At 40.0% G+C, this 20,085-nt stretch overlaps 1 protein-coding gene across 1 annotated transcript; it reads right to left on the bottom strand.

The window, feature by feature from the left end:
* Positions 1-1,035: 1,035 nt before the first annotated feature.
* LOC131234376 (2-Cys peroxiredoxin BAS1, chloroplastic) lies at positions 1,036-16,945 on the bottom strand. Its single transcript, XM_058231204.1, has 7 exons — positions 16,629-16,945; positions 16,477-16,551; positions 12,041-12,122; positions 11,830-11,909; positions 4,306-4,431; positions 2,370-2,483; positions 1,036-1,356 (listed from the first exon to the last, which is right to left on the bottom strand). The coding sequence occupies exons 1-7, from the start codon at positions 16,857-16,859 to the stop codon at positions 1,240-1,242; spliced, it is 825 nt and encodes a 274-aa protein (XP_058087187.1). The 5' UTR covers positions 16,860-16,945; the 3' UTR covers positions 1,036-1,239.
* Positions 16,946-20,085: the final 3,140 nt, after the last annotated feature.

Genomic DNA, 20,085 nt, shown 5'->3' with positions numbered 1-20,085 from the left:
AAGCATTTTCTATTTAAAACATTATGCTGTATCATGGCCATATAAACAAAACCAAGAAAGATAAACCAAGAACAATGACAGTCCCTCCCTTGGAGTGCTCTGCCATGGGGTATTGATGGTGGTGTTTACCAAAACTTATCGTCATATTAGAAAAGGTAATACTCATTGCCTTGAAATGGGCACAACAAGGATACTAGTTGGGATCTCCATGAACAATTGAAATGTGCCCAATGATACTTGTTGGGATCTCCATAAAAAATCAAAAGGTAGAGACCGAGGTAAGGAAAATCAATGTCCACAGGTTGGGTTCGGGTTGGACAATGCCAAATCGATTTCAATTCCAGTTGAGTTTGGGTCAAGCACTTTCAGGTCAGGGTAAGTTGGGTTGGGAATAATCACATGTATTTGGGTTGGTTTGGGTCAGGTTGGATCAAGTATAGACAAATTCGGGTTGGGCACCTCAGGTTGGAATTCAGGTCAGGTCATGTTGCGGGTTGGGTTCTCTTGAGGACAGGTTGGGCTCAGCTTGAACCTCAGCCCACATGGGTTGCACCCTTATCAACAAGCATCGCATTTTGTCTTTCTTTGCTCCTGTCTCAAGCAAGAGTCAAATTAATCGACGGGTCTACTACAATTTCTGAAATTTGAACTGTTAAATTCGGTCGTTATTTGACAGTGTGGTCAAGGTTCCTGCAATATAAATGTAGGTGGGATCAAGTTGAAATTCGGGTCTGGTCAGGTTCCAGTTAAAAATGAGTTATTCAGGTCATCTTTGGATTGAACCCGCCGTGCCAACCGTACCCAAGTATGTTACTATCTTTTATGGGAGATGAGAATGGAAGAAACCTACCTATGTTCTTACCTCATTTACTAATAAGGATGAACCATTCCGCCGGTGCTCTGACAGGTGAGACTGAATACACCATATGATCGGGTCAGCGTTTCCTTTTCTTTTCTTTTCTTTTCTTCTTTTTTTCTACTGAGAGCCATGCAAAATGTACTTCACCATATTCTTCATTGCAGATAGATGGCTAATGACTACAAATAGATGCAGAGAAAACTGCATTTATTCATTCCTGAAAACTGGCAACTGAATTCATCATGCACTTGAGGAAATTCTCTTGAAGCTACAGAAACCTACGAGCAGCCATGAGCAAGAGCGGAAACACGAAACTCTATAGAAGCTCTTCTTCAAATAACAACAATGCGGCAGGAGTCAAATGGGAGCTAACTTCCTCTTCATATAGCTGAAAAATACTCCTTGCTAAGCTTTGGATCCGGCTTCATGGATTTGTCTCCCGGCTTCCACCCAGCCGGGCAGACCTCATCTGGGTTCTCTTGCACATACTGCAACGCCTGCAGATTTACAAGTAATACATGTATTGATAGGTAAAAGAGGGTTAGGTGAGAACAAAAAGGAAACAGAGCCGCTTCACTGCTCTCACCGTAGTAAGTTACAGTGCTCCTAGTTACATTGGGACACGTAAACAGTCCAATGGAATGATTTGGACTGTCCATTAGGTCCAACATATTTCATGGGATACCATTGAAATATCACACCAATCTAATGATCTTTAACCATCTGATCAATAGCATCAAGATGGCCAAGATCATTTGCAAAAATATAGGTCTAACCAACAACTTGATCCACCTATTTGATAGTTCGTATCATTGATTGCTTCTGATTCTGAAGAACCATTTCGGTTAGGCAATCCTAACCATCCCCCATCCATGGGTTGGAAAAAGGATGGCTCCAGAAAAATAAGGACAAATCCAGGATGGATGTGATCATCCGATAAGTCTTATTTCTGCTGGGTGGCCCTTGAAATGTGTTCTAGACTTGCTGTTTAGATCGATCCATTGGACTGTCCAATTTCCCCAATGCAACTAGGAGCACTATAACTTAAGCGTGCTCTGAGAGCTTTAGAGCATTTCTGAAGAGGAAACATACGATTCTGGCAAAAAAAAGAGAGGCATTTTCCACCCAACCCAGTAACTGCAAGGCCCGCCTTTTGGTGATCCAGACCACTCCTCGGGTTGGCCCCATCATAGATGAGCCATGCTCCAAACATATCCCCATCAGATTGTTGGATTTTTGTCTGTTTAAATGTGTACTAGAGCTGTGTCAATTTTTAACCATCCATTTGCTTGCCATGCACTGACAGTCAGATAATTGCTTGGGGAAAGACTTTGAGCATGTCCATACCATGATGGGTCCCAAACACTGAGAAATAGGTCCCACCTTGGTTCACTGGGCTAAGCAAAAGATGCCATTTTTCTTGGAAGCTCAATATCATTGTTTCTCATCAAAGAAAATCAGGCAACCTACAAAACAAGGTCCCATTGATTGTCTTTCCTTCATCACTTGCCTGGAGAGTTCTCATAGTCTCATCGACACTACGGCCAATGGCAAGGTTGTTGATGGTGGAGTGCTGAATCACTCCTTCCTTGTCGATGATGAAAAGGCCACGCAGTGCAATACCCTGTTATAGATTGGAAACTCACCACTAAGCCAAAATCTAATACTTCGCTCAAGAATCATTAAAGTGAACCCATATAAAGATATCAGTCTATTAGATGACGTCATCTTGCTTATCAAGGATGCATATTCATTCCATCTTGATATGCTATGTTTTGATGCACTACTGATTTGAATCGCAATAATTGCTATTTAATATAGTGTGTCCATATGCAGCCTTAATTAGCAAAATGAGTACCATTAGAAATCAAACAGTAACTTGCAAAAGGAACTTGAAGCTTCTTCAAAGTCATAATACATAAGTAGAAGGCACCATAAAGAGGTTGCGACCTTTTTTTGGTTTTTGAAACATGGTATGAGTACCAGATATCCGAACACCATCTATATCAATTTTCACACAAAAAGGGCACAACAAAACATACAAACCATAGTTCAAAACCCTAAAACTCAATTTGATGTCCAGCCATGACGGGTCAACTCGATATTTAGTTATGAAATTAATAAGAATATTCAAGTCATAATACCTTATTAATAGGCTATATGAATATAAAAATGGCATACACTATCATAGATGAAGTGCATGCCTTGGTGGTAGACTCACTTTACTCTCCTTAAAATATCAAGGGTTCAAATTGCACGCTCTGCACTTTCACCTTTAAAAAAAATAAATAAATAAATAAAATGGAAAAGCAATCACCCATCAAGTCACTCGGTTCGAATCGTACCAAGTCACGCTGAGTAGACTGAATCAGCAAGACAACTCGACTAGCCCAGCTGAGTCTCGACCGAGTCGAACTCGCCAGGTGACTCAACTCAAAATCTTGAAGAATCAAGTTGTTTCGGGTCAAGTCACTACGTATTAGAGCTATGATACTAACAAGTGATGCAACATTTGGTTTGGAAAAAAATACAGATATGTGAGTTGAACAAAAATCAGGCACCACAGTCCAACAGCAACTCTACCCCAAAAGAATGTCAAGGCCTATTGTGCAGATTCTAGACTATCTTTCCGGATGACCTTTCAAAACACACAACACACACACGCACGCACGCACGCATGCAGATTCTGGACTGCCTACTTGCAATGTTACTAAAGCTTTTATGTGCTTGGAGATAATTTTATTTCCCTCACATAATGTGCTAGACAGAAGGCTTCTATGGTGCAGTCCATAAAATCCAGTCGTATACTGATTTCATCAGCCGCCAAAGCCTGAATTCCTGATTTTTATATGCATCTCAATTCGCTATACTAAAAGGTAATTTGTAAGTAACAGTAACCTTTTACAAAGCACTAATTAAACCAAACCTTACAGATAATTGCGCCCACTACCTACTTTTCACAATACAATTATCAGTCCGGATGGGTGTCGATATCAATTCCCTCAACTCTCTACTACAATACATACCCTTTTTAATATAATCCTCACCTTCTCATTTCACGACATATTTGAAAATATTGAAGTCATGGAATCTTTGAGTAGAGTTCAGGGGCAGAAATGTTCCATTTTGAACTCCACTATACTCCATTGCTGGGACAAATGTAAATTAATTTCAGACCACTAGCAATGTCTCCCTACCTCCATCAGAATTACTTCCGGAATCAAGAAAAGTGACTTTAACACATGGCCCCAAATATTGTAAACAATAAAAGTTAGTTATGTTGTGGCCTCTTTTGACTTTTCTATTCCATACATTCTATTCCAATCCCACTGCTATATGGGAAAGCCTCGCTTAAAATCAGTGATGAACTTCTTATGGTCAGTTTAGACAGAAAAATCAACTAGACCAAGTGAAGTCCAATCAAGATTGGTTCAAGTAATGCATACCTGGTCCGCAATCAAAACACCAAAAGATTGTGAAATTGATTTGGTCACATCAGATATCAATGGATACTTCAGATCACCAAGTCCGCCCGACTTCCTATCTGTTTGAACCCATGCAAGATGGGAAAACTACAAAAATGAACAATATATAATCAGGATATGAGAAGTTCAGATTTCCAGGAAAAAAAAAATGATGATGGCCAGAGAAGATATAAAGATGAAAATGAACACACTGAGAATGCATCATTCAATACACAGTTAAGCATATTGTAAAATCACCACTTTCTCCAAAAGCTCGAGCCGTTAGAGGATGGCGTATCAATGTATATCAAGGGACTTTAACACTCCAAACATATGAGCCAGTATTCATAACCATCCTCCGAAATCAAAGAATAATGAATTGTTGTTATACCATGGAATCACTTCCCTGATTATCAAGGGTGATTTTATTAATGATATTAAGTGGGCCTCATCAGGTGAAGAAAGCCCTTTGAAATTAGCATTTTGTGTATGTAAAAATTGATCCCTTCCGGTCAACAGAAGGGTTGTGTTCTCAAATATTACAGGAGAGGCCAATCAGATTGCTAAAGAGGGAGAGATGAGAGGGTCACTCAGAACAGCTCTTCCTTGCCTCTAGTTTGGTGTTTTCTTTTTCCACTTTCCTTTACTAAATCTCAGTTACTTTCTCAAAATCACAAAAAAAAAAAAAGAAAAAAAGGAGAAGAAGAAGAAGAAGGGATAAAGTCTCCTTGTTGGTGCTCATATTCACAAGTTTATTTTAGTTAGAAGTCACAGAAATGGACTGGGGTCAAATTTTTCTAAAATTAAACTGGTGTGATGGAATCAATTTAGTTTGTTCACTTTTTGATGACCCTTCATTTATTCATGTCTTACATCGATAATCTTTTTCATTAATATCTTTTACAGTGAAGTTCATCAATTTGATTCCTATTTTAAAACAATCTTCATTTGCTATACATGCCAATCATAATGATTCCATACAGGAAGGTGCGGCTAGAATCAACAGCATCCGATATTAAATTCATTTTCTTTTTTGATCAGTAATAAGAGTTGATTGAACAGAGAAAGACCTGAGAGTCATGACAGCGCAAAAGCAAAACACAAAAGACCCAACCAGCTATGGGGGATCAGCCCCAGAACTGTGAGGAGAAAAGGGGCCCAACACCACAGCCTAAAGAGCAAACAAGGGTTTAACTCTTTCAAGGACTGAAGAGACACTAATATTAGAGAAGATGTGATTGTTTTTAACCCCAAGCAAACCATAAGATAGCCAACAAAATATAGGTTCCATAAGATTTTTTGCTTCCTGCAGATGTGATGGTGGCTCCAAGCTTGAAAGAGCTGCTGAATGGTTCCCATCATTGTCCAAACAAATATCGAACTGTTGAAAGTGCCAGCTCCAAATAACAGTCACATATGAGCAGTGAGGAAAAGGTGATTCACAGATTCAGCATCTTTCAAACAGAGGCAGTACTAGTGTCTTGGGAACTCTTTCCCTCTAATATAATTTTATCTTCTTTTTTATACTTTTTTCTTTATTTTCTTTTCTGTTTTCTTTCTTTCTTTCTTTCTTCTTCTTCTTCTTTTGAAAGATAATGACATTTTATTAAAAAGGCCGGCAAGGCAAAAGCTATGCGAGAAAAGAATACAGCCCTATGCTACAAACTGAAAAAAGAGAAAAGATTGGCAGCATCCACCGCCTCTACATTAGAAGCCCATCCCACCACTTCAATCTTAACCTTCCTCACGACCTCTTCAACAGAAGCGCTCCTATTTCGGAAGCATTGACAATTCCGCTCCCCTCATATCATCCAAAGCACCGCCATAATAACCAACTGCTGCCTTCTTTTCCGACACCTCCCCCATGCCAAGCCTATAAAATATCTTCAGTTGACTTCAACATCACCATGACACATTGAAAATGCTTGGGAAGCACTCCCACACCTTCCAAGTGAAGGGGCAATGAATGATGAGATGATCAATCAATTCTGCTTCACACGTACACATAATGCAAATATTAGGGAGGATCAATGATCTCTTTTGAAGATTGTCAATCGTTAACACTCCTTTTCTCCCTGTTAACGAAACAAAAGCCGTGACTCTCGGGAGAGTTCCATAAGACCAAGGTTGAAAGGGATGATTGTAAACTGAAGTTTGAGGTGATTCCCAAAGCATCTTGTAGAAAGAGAGGACGAAAAAGTGACCCAAGCTATGCACATGCCTCACCACGAAGTCCTTTTCTTCTGCCAAGAAAAAAATAATCCTTTTGATGATCCAATAGCCTCACAAATCCTCCGCTTCCTCATCCACCGTATCTCTTCAGCATGGAAGAGAGCGGGCCACAATACCTCACAAATGGAATAACATCGGTCAACTATAATGTTCCTACCAGCATTAAGGTGAGCCACTCTTGGAAAGACCTTTTGTAGCGCTCTATCTCCACACTACACATCTTCCCAAAAACAAATACGACCCTCATCACCAAGCAACAAGGAGGCCCCTTTACCAACCTTAAGGGATATCAACGCCACAACTTTCCAAAGGCGGCCCTCATCACCAAGCAACAAGGAGGCCCCTTTACCAACCTTAAGGGATATCAACGCCACAACTTTCCAAAGGCTAGAGGCATGGTAAACCAAAGATCTCTTAAACCCCTAACCTCCTACCCGGGTACCATATTTACACGCTATTAGCTTCCATCATAATCTTCCCTCTTCAGTTCAAGATCTCCACATCCATTTGCCCAACAAAGTAAGGTTCATGGTTTCCAGCTCCTTGATGCCCACTCTGTCCTCATCTATCGGCTTGCAAACCTCTTCCCAGCTAAGGAGATGAAAATTCTTCTTTTCCTTTGCCCTTATCCACAAAAAAGTATCTTCTTTTGTCTTCCCTGTGCCTAGAATCGATGTACTCATGGGCAATGAGAGCACCATCCATAATCTATCTTCCTGCAACGAAAGCACCTTGATTTTCAAAAATGATATTTGAAAGCACCCCTTGGAACCTCGTGGTAAGAAGTTTAGCTAAGATTTTATAAAAGCCTCCAATGAGGCAAATGGGCCTAAAGTTTTTTTAAGCTTTTTGCCCCCTCATTCTTTAGGATGGTTGCCACAAAAGAAGCCTCGAGGTCATTTGATAATTGGCTCCTCTAAAAAAATTCAGTTATAAAAGCTAACACATCTCCCTTAACCACACGCCAAAATCTCTGAAAGAAAGCCACAGGATAGCCATTCAGACCCAGCGCCTTGTCTCTGCCCATGAAATCTATCGCCATTTTAACTTCTTCCTCGAAAATTGGCCTTTCAAGAGAATCAACATTGTGCTTGACATTTGAGATAATTCCATATCATCCACATGCGACTTCATCCACTTTTAGCAAGATAGTAGGTTCTTATAGAAATTCAATATTCCGTCATAGGCTATGCAATGAAAAATCATGTATTATGTCTCCTTTAACCAAATTGCTCTTGACCTTTGTCTTCACTTAATTTCCTCTTCTTTAAGACGATTGGAGGAAGTCAAAGAAAGATTTGCACGCTTCTCTTTTTAAGCAACCGACAACTATTCTCCCTCTTTCACAACTAAATCATGGATTTCATTTACAATATTGTCCAGCTCAACTTCTCAAGCTCCAACAAGTTCTTCCTTCCATATTTTTATCCTTTCTTCTAACAATTTAAGTTTTCAGTTCAATCTGAATCCAACATACCTTCAACCGCAAACAAACCCCACCAATCTTCAACTAACCGTGAGAAACCTACGACTTCTAGACACACTAGCTCAAGTTCGAATGGAATTGGGCCTCCAACACTATTGGCCGATGGTAAAAAACAAGTCCTCGAAAAGCCTTGATGTTGAACTAGTGGGAATTTCTCTAGCCAATCAACAGAAACCAAAAACCTGTCAAGGCGCAACAAGATAGCCTCTTTCTACCCATTTGTCTATGTCTACTCTACAATGCACCATTCATCAAGGGTCGGGGATCTACACTACCTTGGCTCTTTGGTTTACACACCTCCTTCTAGCCCAATAAATGAAAATTGTGCTTCAACTATGCCCCTACCACAAGAAATCCCATTGGAGTCTTTCAATTCTAGATCAAAGACTTGCTGGGTGGCAGAATAAAGACAAAATACACCGACATGGCAGCCACAATTGCAATAATGAATAATCTTGCCTCCTAACAATGAGTACCTACCTTTCTAAGAAGTCAATTGTCTTTCCATTTTTATTATCAATGGATGCCTCTTATAAGAAAGGGAACTGATGATAGAGGAGGCCCAAGGTAGGTTGACGAGAAAAATCGATTTATTGCCTAGAATAGCAACAAGGTTACTCATAGCGTAGGAAAGTTCATACCAAGCATTTCACTCTTGTGAAGATTAAGCCCAAGACTGCCTCAAACCATCTTACGATGTACCAAAAATCAACAACCATTCATGCTCAACATCACAGTAGATTGAGGTGTCATCTGTGAATTGCATGTGTAACATGCTCAAACCATTTTAACCTATGTTGAAAACGTAGATCAGCCCCTCCCCGCGGCTTTCCTGAATGTTGCCAAGAGATTCCATGATTGTGACAAAAAAAAAAGGGCAAGAGGATCCTCTTACATAATCCCCCAAGATTACTAAAAATAACCTTTCGAAGTTATATCAACCATCAATGAGTACTTAGCCGACAAACACAATTCCACATGCAACCTCTCCATTAGAACCTACCTTAGCATTCTAGTCCAAGAAATCCCAGTCTACATTGTCACAAGCCATCTCATAGTCAATTTTACAAATCACATTTGCTAATTAGCTTCCTCTGTGTTTATAGATTATCTTAAAATTCTAGTCATATTCAAGGCGTTTAAAGCTTCATCTTGCATTGCAAGTATTGAGTTTATTTCTCCTTTCTTTTCTTGTTTTTAGGTGTGGAGAAAATTCCATGTCTATATGAAGTACAAAAACAAGTTATGAGCTAAAATAAGAAAAAGAATGAAATCTTTGAAGGTAATTTACCAATTGCATCCATCTCACTTACCTCACTTCACTTTATGTCAACCACATTAACCTTATCAAAATTGCATCAGATGATGGATGTTGACTCCCACAATGGCAAACCCCTCAAAAGTGGGGAATATTTCTTCATTTGTGTTACAACCCCCTCCATGTTTCCTTATCCTTTTGCTTTTCTCAAGTATCTTCAATTTGAGAAGAGTGGTCATTGGTTAATTATCCTTTTGACTATCAACCCCCTCCCTGTTTCTTTTTCTTTTTTTTCTTTTTCTCAAGTATCTTCAATGAGAGAGTAGTCATTGGTTAATTATCCTTTTAACTATATATTGCATATAACCCCAATTTGGATTGAAAGATTGCTGAAATCCAATTTCCAAAGGGGCTTTGATGGGTCATCATTAAGACTTCCTTAAGCAAAAAACATGCCCAATATTCTAGTCTACTCCATTTTCTACGAGAGATTCGTACAAATGTTATGGATTTTTCAAAACTTAATTCTATTATTGACAAGGGAAAATAAAGTATAATGGATTATATTTTTACTCCCAAAATGATCCGTATTACTAACGAGTTACAACCATGGTTTTGAAAAGTGGTTAATTTACAGCCATATCAGTCAGCCCCATTATGTGATATAGGGGTGAACCAATCCATTATGAAAAAAGGGGGCCATATCAGCCAATATGGCCATTACATGGCATTTTGATTTTTTTTTATTCACTTCTTTCTTCATTTCAACCATGAAGGAAGCTTAGAAACTAATTTTAAATAAAAACTAGTCCTATTTTAAGGATCAAAACACAAGATTAGAGTGGGATTTGATGACCCTTTCATGTTTGGTAGTTTTAAATTTTGTCAAAGAGGGAACCAAAGTTAGATTTTGGCACAATGTCTGGTGTGGTGACACCCCTTTGCGCACTTCTTTTCCTAGGCTGGGTGACCTTTGCCCAAATCAAAATCTGTTGGTTGGCTAATGCTATTCTCAAGAGGACCACACCACGTGAAACAGTCTGAATGATGTAGAACTTAATGAACTTCTGATTTTTCTCTCCCTTCTCCAAGGAATCCAGCTAACTCAAGTTCTTCAGGAGTCCCTGGTTTGGAGACATAGCAAGACTGGAGTCTTCTCAGTCAAGTCTTGCTACTTTGTGCTTATAGGAGAAGGCCAAAGAGTAGAAGATTTTCACACAGCAAAGATCTACTTCTATGGAGCTCCTACGAAAGTTGCAGCCTTTGCTTGGCTCGCCGTGAGAAATCAGATTTTGACCATTGACAATCTCCAAAAAACAGGGGATGAGCCTCCCTAATGCTTGCAGAGGAAACGGTTGAGCACTTATTCATTCACTGTCCCTTCTCCACCATTATTTGGTCAGGTATCCTTCAGCTGGCAGAAGTGTCCTGGGTGATGCCTTCTTCGATTGAATCTCTATCACTCTCGGCATGTAGGAGGGGTAAGCTGCATGAGAAAGGGAAGATGGAAAGTTGCAATGCTAGCTTCTTTGTGGTCAGTCTAGTTAGAAAGGATTAATAGGTGCTTTCGGGATGTTAAGTCATTTCCTGAGGATGTCTATAAAAGCGCGGTTTTGTATATAAGGGAGTGGGTCCGCTGATTGTATAGCTTTTCTCTTCTGTTTCTGGGTTTTTTTTTTTTTTTTTTGTATAGTTTTTTTTCTCCTTTTGGCTTTTTGGCCCTAATAATATTTCCATCTTTTAAATAAATAAATAAAAAGTGGACCATTTTGGAAAATATCAGTAGAAGGGATAAACTAGCACTTTTTTCCCCATTTTTCCATCTTTTTATTATATTTTATGTAATGGACCCTAATCCAACAAATCATCCTTGGATTAGAGCTTATTTGGTCGACTGTCAGCATGTGAAGCTGCCACTGTCCTATGAACAGCATTCTTACCAAATAATGGCCCCTAACACCATCAGATACATGTCCAAAACACCACACACCACACACGCACACGCGCGCGCGCACACACACACACATATATATTGGGATCCTCGATCTTTAAAAAAGTTCCAATACTTAGGGGATTTTTTCAGCCCACCAAAAAAGAAAAAAACATTATGGAGCTATATTGGCCAATACAACCCATATCATATCAGCCAGCAGGCTTACTCATACCATGCGTCAAAACCTTGTTCAGAACTCTCTGATAGACTGTTAATAAGAATGTTAGATGTAATTTCAAAACACTAGATACTAACAGTAGACAAAGGATAATTGTGAAGGTTAGATTAGTGTCTACTGAGCTGATCATAACAATCACAGTTCATTAGCACACCTCAGGTATGACAGACAATGTCTTACTGACTGACAGATAAACAGTTGAATGATGTGCGAGACCCACAGGTTGATATCTAATCATTTACATCTTGATATGTCACCAGTTTCAACAATATCAAATGTGCTGAGAAAATACTAAGTTGATTAGGGTCATGCAACTAAACCATCTTCTGAAAGGGGAAAAAAGCTATGATTTAACTCACCACACTGTCAACCGAAACACCCAATACTTCTGTGTTTAACTTCTCAAAATCTGCATACCGGTCACTGAAAGCAGTGATCTCTGAAATGTACAGTAGAAAAGAAGAAAAGAAATAAAAATCAATTCCAACTCTAATCACATTTAATCTCCAAATTTATCATTCTCCCTATTCAAGTTTTGCACTAACAAGTGCAGGAAGGTCTCAAGCTTACCAGTGGGACAAACAAATGTGAAATCCAACGGATAGAAAAAGAGAATCACATATTTCTTTCCAATATAATCAGAAAGCTTGACCTGTGAGATGAAGATAACAGTTAGCACTTAGAAGTACAGTCAGATTAAAATACAACAGTAAAATCTAACAGGGGTTCAACAATGAAATTCAAAAATGCCGTTATGCAGGACTTATTAATACATAATATTAGTTACTGACTTGAATGGGTAAATTTAGAGAGAAGAAAATATAATGCTGCCATAGAACCAAATAACAGTAGTCAAAAGGACCTAAACCATACAGATATGCAGCAATGAGTCTTCGGAAGTATGTGTGTTAGTGATGATACTTAAGATGATAACCTAATTCCATCATTCGTGATCATCACCGGGTTTCAAGGTTTAAAAAAAAAACTTCCGAAGTAAATGAAAATTGGTCCTGTTTGAAACCTTATGATTTTTTACACAAGCTCAAGATCATACAATTCAGACACAAATGAGCAAGTTGTGAGTCTTATGACTGAATTACTGAATGGGCATACGTAATTAGGGGTTTCATTAGCAATGCAATCACGAGGGCTCCACCAAGAGCCAAATTCGGCTAGTCATGTGATGGAATGATTTCTCATGCCTGGCTTGGTTCGCCCAATAGAAGCTAAAAGGGAAAGTGATATAAAATGCAAGCCCAAGGGGGCAAGTGACCTAACCGAATCTTTGGCCTTATAGGCTACACTTGTTAGAGGCCCGAGAAGGCCCATGAATCTTGGAATGGGACATGATGAGATTGTGAAGGTGTCGCATAAGGACTCCTTAGACCGTATCATTATCTTTAAGAGGTTAATTGCCTATGTTCAATGGTCTTAATGCATAGGCCCCTTTTTCACTTCCAATTAACGCCTCAAATGGTTAATCTCTATCTACTAACTATAAGTGCTTCCAAGCACAAGAATGATGCATTTTTATTTTTATTTTTTGTAGCTAAAGCTGCACACAAATTTGAAGTATAGTTTGGAGTGTAATAAGTTTAACAGTCTTAGTTTAATAATCACTGAACTAGGAGTGATTTAAGGTTTAGAAAGTTGGTAGTTGTTTAGGTGATTATAAATATGAAAATCTTTAGGTACTAATGAATTTTTGGGGTTTTTTTTTCTCCAAGCTTTATGCTCAACTGCAGAAATTTAAGCCCCTGCATTCTCTTTTTCCTCTCCTCAATGTCACTTTGTTTCTAGAGATTGAGGAATCCATTGAAAGGATCTCATCTTCTTTCTCCACTGTAAATACAGTTCACCGGGTTAGTCGCTGTTTTGAAATCTCAACCTTTTGCTGTGATTCCAATCTAATCAGAGTAAAATGCCTTTTTTAGCTCATTTTTAAAGGTAGGAGAGCCGCACGTGTAACAAATGTGTCGCTAAGCTATTCAAATTCGGGTGTCACATAGTGACGATACCCCAAAACAATCCAATTATTGGCAACATCACTAAAATCACATCAAATAGTCCAAACATTGGCCATGTAAATCGACGATTAAACAACATAGGTGAGTCACTTGTTTGTGGCCCACCCAAGGCTCGGAATTTGATCATTTTCGCCAAAGCATATATCTCAATGGGCTTATTACAATCATTCAATCAAACATCACATATGTACACTAATTTGGGATATTAAAGTTGATTTAGTAATCAAATTCAAATTCATGTGAATATACCACAGAATTTCAATCCACTCCTATTTTTGGATTCCAGTGCATTCCGGTTACAAGCTGCCAGTCGCAATTGAGGATTCAGAATCAAGTGTAATTGTGATTTGGATTCCAATGCATTCCAAATACAAATTCCCAAACAAACTCTTATATATGCATGCATAAATATACTAATGTTGAGGGTCAAATATTACATATCAGACCCCAGTTATTACCTGGATTTACGAACATGGTACTGTTTAACGGTCCGATTTAATCGTGTTTGTGATGCAAGATGCATTTGCGAGCTTGGACCAAAACAGGGTGCTAAATACATGGATTTGACGCTCCAGAATCACCAAGGCAAGGGACGAACCCCAAGGGACCAAGATCGACAGATTTACACGCCAGAGATCCGAGAAAATCAAGAAACTGAAGCTCAAGTGGCCCGAAATTGGTCCAGAATGCTAGATCATAGGGTTCCAACCATCCGTTCGGCTCGAAACTTCATATATGGCCTGAGGACCATAAATTAACCATACATGTCGAATTTCAACCCTTGGATCCCTGTGAAAGTGGACCGACAGTCAGATCAGCCTATGAATTATCACTCTGGGGCCCACTTGATCTTTGGATATGCTTCAACTTTGGTATCAACCCCTTAAATTAGATGATATAACAGATGGACGGAGTAGATTCCTCATACACATCATTGTGGGCCCTACAGCAAGTTATGTGCACCGCATTTATCCTTGCACTCGTTGTGCACCGTGACTCCAAAGACAGTCAACTTGCATTTGACAACATGATTTCCGCCCAAATTCAAATTGTCTGCGAAACAGGGACCTGCGGTCCTTTCTCGTGGGTCACCACCACAATTCAAAGGCCCGATCCGGACCATCCATCAGAGTCCTACAAGCCTACTAACCACGACCTAGGTGGAAATTTTTCAAGAAGCAGCAGGTATTGGATTTCGACCGTCAAAATGTAGGATGGACGGAAAAATGGAAAATCAAGTGGACCGTGTCAGAAGCAATCCAAAACCGACCCTCTCCAGCTAAAATTTCATCACGGACCTAATAGACGGTGTGGATTTCCCAACCGACTTTGATCACGGGCCCCACCAATCGTCACAGCGCAAGAGCCGTGTGCAGGCTCTGCGTCCGTGAAATCCGGCCTCTGTGGACCATTGTGTGAACTCATCTTCGACCGGATGCACAAACTAGACAGTTCAAAATATCCAGCAGGGGGCCACGACCCCAACCTTGAAGTCGGACTCCAAGAACAGGCCGTCCTCCATCCAGAAACTCAGGCCAAACGCAAGCAGTTTGCGTTCCTGCGCACGTTGCTTCATAAGTGCAAGTGGCTGCGTAATTCTACACCGCCCTTACACGCAGCAGCCGACTCCAACCAAACAACGGACTCCACTCCCAGCCTATAAAAGAAGAAAGAGAGAGAGTGGGGAGGGAGATCTTGGACAAGGGAGCAAAGGAGAGAGAAAGGTTGACGGCTTGGCAGGGTTCCTTCTTCCTTCTTTCCGGTTTTCTTCCTTTCTTTGTTTATTTCTTTCCTTAAGAGATTTTAGCATCATCATGTCTGTGACAAGCTAAACCTCTTAGCTAAGGCTAAGAGGTGAAGCTTGTAGCGTGATGGGGAGACTTTTTGCTTGTGCCTTTTATTTAGACTGAATTGAACTTGATACTAGTTTGATTATGAGAATGTTTTCAGTTTTTAATGGTCTGTTGTGACTAAAATTACAATGGGTCTGCGATAGCTTTGAGCATGTTCCTTACCTTTTTATGATTATGACGTCAGGAAGCCTTGTTGTTCACCATTGTCTCCTGGGCATGGTTGGATGACGGTACCCTTCCTAACCTTCATACATCTTATGATTGGTTGTTAATTAGTTTAATTTTGTTGTTTGTTTTGTCTCCTGGGCATGGTTTGGTGATGAAATCCATTCAAATTCATATACCTTCCATCTATTGCAAACTATATCAAAGAAAGTTCAGTTCGATTTTCATGGTTACACCCTTCAACTGGATGAAGATGGGACTCTAAGTCTAGTTGAGTTCTTGAAGCGGGCATAAGATCTCCCTAATCTCTACAAGTGAATCCTCTGAATCCTTAGTTTCCTACCTTTGATTTATTAAATTTTAGTTAATTAAATTCACCGTTATTCTTTTAATTATCCCTAATTTAGATTTCATCTTAGTCGTTCTAGTTACTTTCAGATTACGTACAGGTTTCAGTCCCTTGGGATTCGACCTCGGTCTCACCGAGTTTATTACTACATCACAACCCTATACTTGGGGTGTGAACAACTAACATGACATGCTCGTCGCATCATAATAGATAAGAGAAGAAAAGTACAATAGATACTGTTTTTGGAATAGGAATTCCTCTCTTGATGAGGTCATTAGGCAAATTAATTCAATATTTTGACTTGGGCTTCTTATATAAAGGCAACTAGTTCTGTCAATATCTCCTCTTCTTCTTTTTTTTCTTTTTGAGTTGTAGAGTGGAGTTGTGTTCTTTCACATTATCTTGGCGTGCTTTTCATAAAATTCAGTTCTCTCATATAAAAAAAAAGGAGAGTATATTTCCACTACAAAATGGTTTAAAAGTCTTATTTCAAATGTCATTTGGATGCATGGATAGTTCATGTTGCAGAAGAAATCCTGCTTATATTCTCTTGATTATAAATAAATGCAGAGTAAAATCCATGTTTAATTGAGGCTACTTAGCATTAGTCACCTTGATGAATTCCTGATCAAAAACTGCTTCGGCCTCAAAATCAGGTGCTCGGTTACCAACCAAGGGAAGCTGGCTCTGTAGAAACAGAAAAGAAATGCCAGTGAGAAGAAAGGGGGAGAGAGAGAGAGAGAGAGAGAGAGAGAGAGATTCACGGCATTGACGACAAAGCTCCTTCTGGAATGTCTGGTAGAAGGGCGTGAGAAGGATGAGCGAGAAGATTGGGAGATTTTCCTGAGACCGTTGAAGGATTTGGGGATGGACGGTGAGGATGACTGTAGGGATTGGGAGAATGGCTTGCTCAGACCAAGGGACGGCAGAGAAGCCATAGGCCGAGGAGCAGATTTGCAGCTGTACGAGAGTGTTGTAGGAGCTGTGCAGGCCATCGCGACGGACCCAAGATCTCTAATCTCTCTCTCGCGCTCTCTTCTTATCTCTGCTTCTTGCGGAGATGAAATGTGAGAGCTTGGTGGGGATAAGCTGGGAGATATTTAGAGGAAAACGCCAACTACGATCCAACGCGCTGGATCTGAATTTTACATTCATCGCAATCAATTTAACACGACGGAACCGTTCATCTAGTTGATCCTCTAACTATATTATGTTTAGTTGAATATATATTTAATCCAATTGCATTAGGTATCAACGGCTCCTGTTGGTTTTATTTTTCTTCTCAACCGTCTGTTTTAAGGCGACCATTATTTTGGATCGAACGGTCCATTTTATTTGATATTTAGAATATAGAGACTAATTATATGACCCTACAATATGGACAGTTTGGATCGTTATAAACGACTTGTGATTTTGGGTATCTTGGGGGCAAACGTGGCAATATGGTCCGGCGGGCTAAAGAAACACATACACTTTCGTCCATACAGCAGCGGCCCATTTGTAGTCCGCTGCCAATGAGCCAACGTGGTTAGCGAATCTAGACCCTGCATCTCGTGGGTCCTCTTACTGATGGCTCAGCGGTGGAGGAAACGGGCAAGAAACACTAGTCTATCTGCCTTTATATGAACTACGAAGCTAAAAGCTCCCAACGGTGGAGGTTAAAAATGGAATTGGGTGTTAATCAGATTTTTCTACAATTTAACTATAGTGATTTTAAAATCAGTGGCCAAAAGTTGTAGGGTCCACAAGTTGGACGGTCCAGATTCACAGAGAGTAAGCCCACGTGTACCGTGGAGTGGAGATGAATAATGACGAGTTTATTGCGCAACGAATTGAAAACTCCCCGTCCCAAGAAATCGGGAATAAGGTGCCACAGTCCCACAGATATATCTGCCTGGAATCTAAGGTAGGTTTGATGCCGTCCTTCCTTAAGAAGGGTACGTTCGTCATGTCCTCGACCGCGGAAATGCATGGCTCTTGGGGTTTGGTGATCGCTGATCCAGACCGTCCATCTAAATGAGATCCGGACCATAACGGACCCAGACAGTACCGGATTAGGTAGCGATTAGTTCACCGTCCACCTCGGTATTGAAATTATGTGGCGAGATTTGATAGGTGGAGGCATATACTGTGAGAGATGGCCAGTTAAAACCTAAAGAAAATGCGGAGCCCACTATCACGGCGTACACCCCACCATCCAACTTCGCACGAACTTCCTGCGAAAGAAGCTTCATGATGTTTGTGAGAAATCTACTCTACATCCGTTTTCTCCGTAAATGAGGCAGATCCACAGGTAAAGTAGGCCGCACGATCAGAATCAGTGAGGATTAAACATCCACTGTTGAAACATTGGTGAGACCACAGAAGTTTTAGATCCGGCTAATATTTGTGTTTTCAGTTCATCCCAGTAGGAATTGCCTTATGGAAGGTGTGAATGGATTATAAATGTCACGGTGGACCCTAAGGAGATTTCAACGGTACACATTTCCATTCCCGCTTTTTTGCGTGGTGCAGCTCACTTAAGCTTTGGATCTAAGTCATTTTTGGGCCCATGTCCTGACCTGATCTGTCAAAACGGATGGACGGGTTTGATTTCTCACAAACATCAAAGTGGGCCTCACCTAGCTTCTGTTGCGCCCAACGGCCCAGAGCCCATCTCTGACACGGTAGGCCAACCATTCAAATCTCGTCCCATCATTTCACCACCAGGGTAGGTGGGTGGTGAGCTACTAACCAACCGTGCGGTTCAGGCATCGGATTGGAATTTAAATTCTTTGTGAGGTACAGGAAAGGGGAAACGGATTGGCTACTCCCCCCTCCACCAGCCAATGGCTGATGTCAGTGCTCTGTGGGTCCCACTATGTTGTATGTGTTTCATCCATGCCGTCCATCTATTTTTATAGATCATTTTATTGCATGAGAGAAAAAACGAGTATATCCCAATCTCAAGTGGACCACATTACAGGAAACAGTGTTGAATGAATTTCGACCATTAAAAACTTTTTGGGGGGGGGGCATCAAAGTTTTGGATCAAGCTTATCTTTGTTTTTTCTCTTCATCTGGGTCTGTATGACCTAATCAACATATTGGATGTCAAATAAACAGTACAGTGGACCTTAGGAGGATTTTAATGGTGGATATCCAATCACTATTGGTTTTGTATGGTGTGGTCCAACTGAGACTCATATTCTTATAATTTTTTCTGTTAAGCCTAAAATGATCTGTAAAAATGAATGAATGGAATGGATGAAGCACAGACATCATGGTAGGGCCCACAGAGCACCGACCATCAGCTACGAGGCTGGTGGCAGGGGGAGTAGCCAATCCGTTCCCCAGGAAAGGACATAACAGCCTAACTATAAATACGTGGACTCGTTATAATGTTTGATGACAATCATTCTTTTAATTAGTTCAGACGCTTCATATTGAAACAGGAGACAAACAGTAATAGAACAAAATTAAGGTTGGCTGCACCACGGGCAAAAGACGCCCATCATAGAAACCTTCTATGGCCCTCCATATTGTATATATATGCAAGGCAACTCAGATTCACGAGATGAGACCGTGAAGATGAAGAAACTTCCAAAACCTAACCTAATCTAAAACTCATGTAAGCCACGCCACAGGATTTTAAAAGTTTTAGCCATGATTTCACATTTCCTGCACCTGCACCATGGCTTGAACAAGTTTGAGATCCATGGAGAGGTTTTAGTCATCCATACATCACTGGGGCCCTCATCAGCTCCAGTGGTAAGAGCGAAATGATTAACTTTTCAGGAAGGGTAATGTTGGTTTTCTTAGAGCTAGTATTAAAAATAATTAATTAATTAATTTTATTTTTAAAAAAAAAAAAAAAAACAATGTCCAACTTAACCCACTAGTTATATAAATGTAATAAGGGCAAGTCCAGCCATTGATATTTAAACTATGGATCTTTTATAGACATGTTATACACCATTCTTATGTTAATCTTATGATGATTGAATTATATGAGTACATGGCACAATCGTTATGGATCAAGAAGAGTTGTGTATGATGGACTTGTTGAGGACACAACTTGTCAAGGGCAAAAGCAATCTTAAACAGAATCATACAATGCAATAGGAAAAGAAAAATTCAAGCAACCACAAAGAACACATAAATTTTATGTGAAAAAATCATTGTGGGAAAAATTCACGGCACCAAGCGACAAACAATCCACTATAAATACAAAATTACAAG

This window comes from Magnolia sinica, chromosome 19 (assembly GCF_029962835.1).
Source record: "Magnolia sinica isolate HGM2019 chromosome 19, MsV1, whole genome shotgun sequence".
Classification (NCBI taxonomy): Eukaryota; Viridiplantae; Streptophyta; class Magnoliopsida; order Magnoliales; family Magnoliaceae; genus Magnolia; species Magnolia sinica.
Note: the sequence above shows the minus strand (reverse complement) of the source record. Positions and strands in the feature narration are given on the sequence as shown.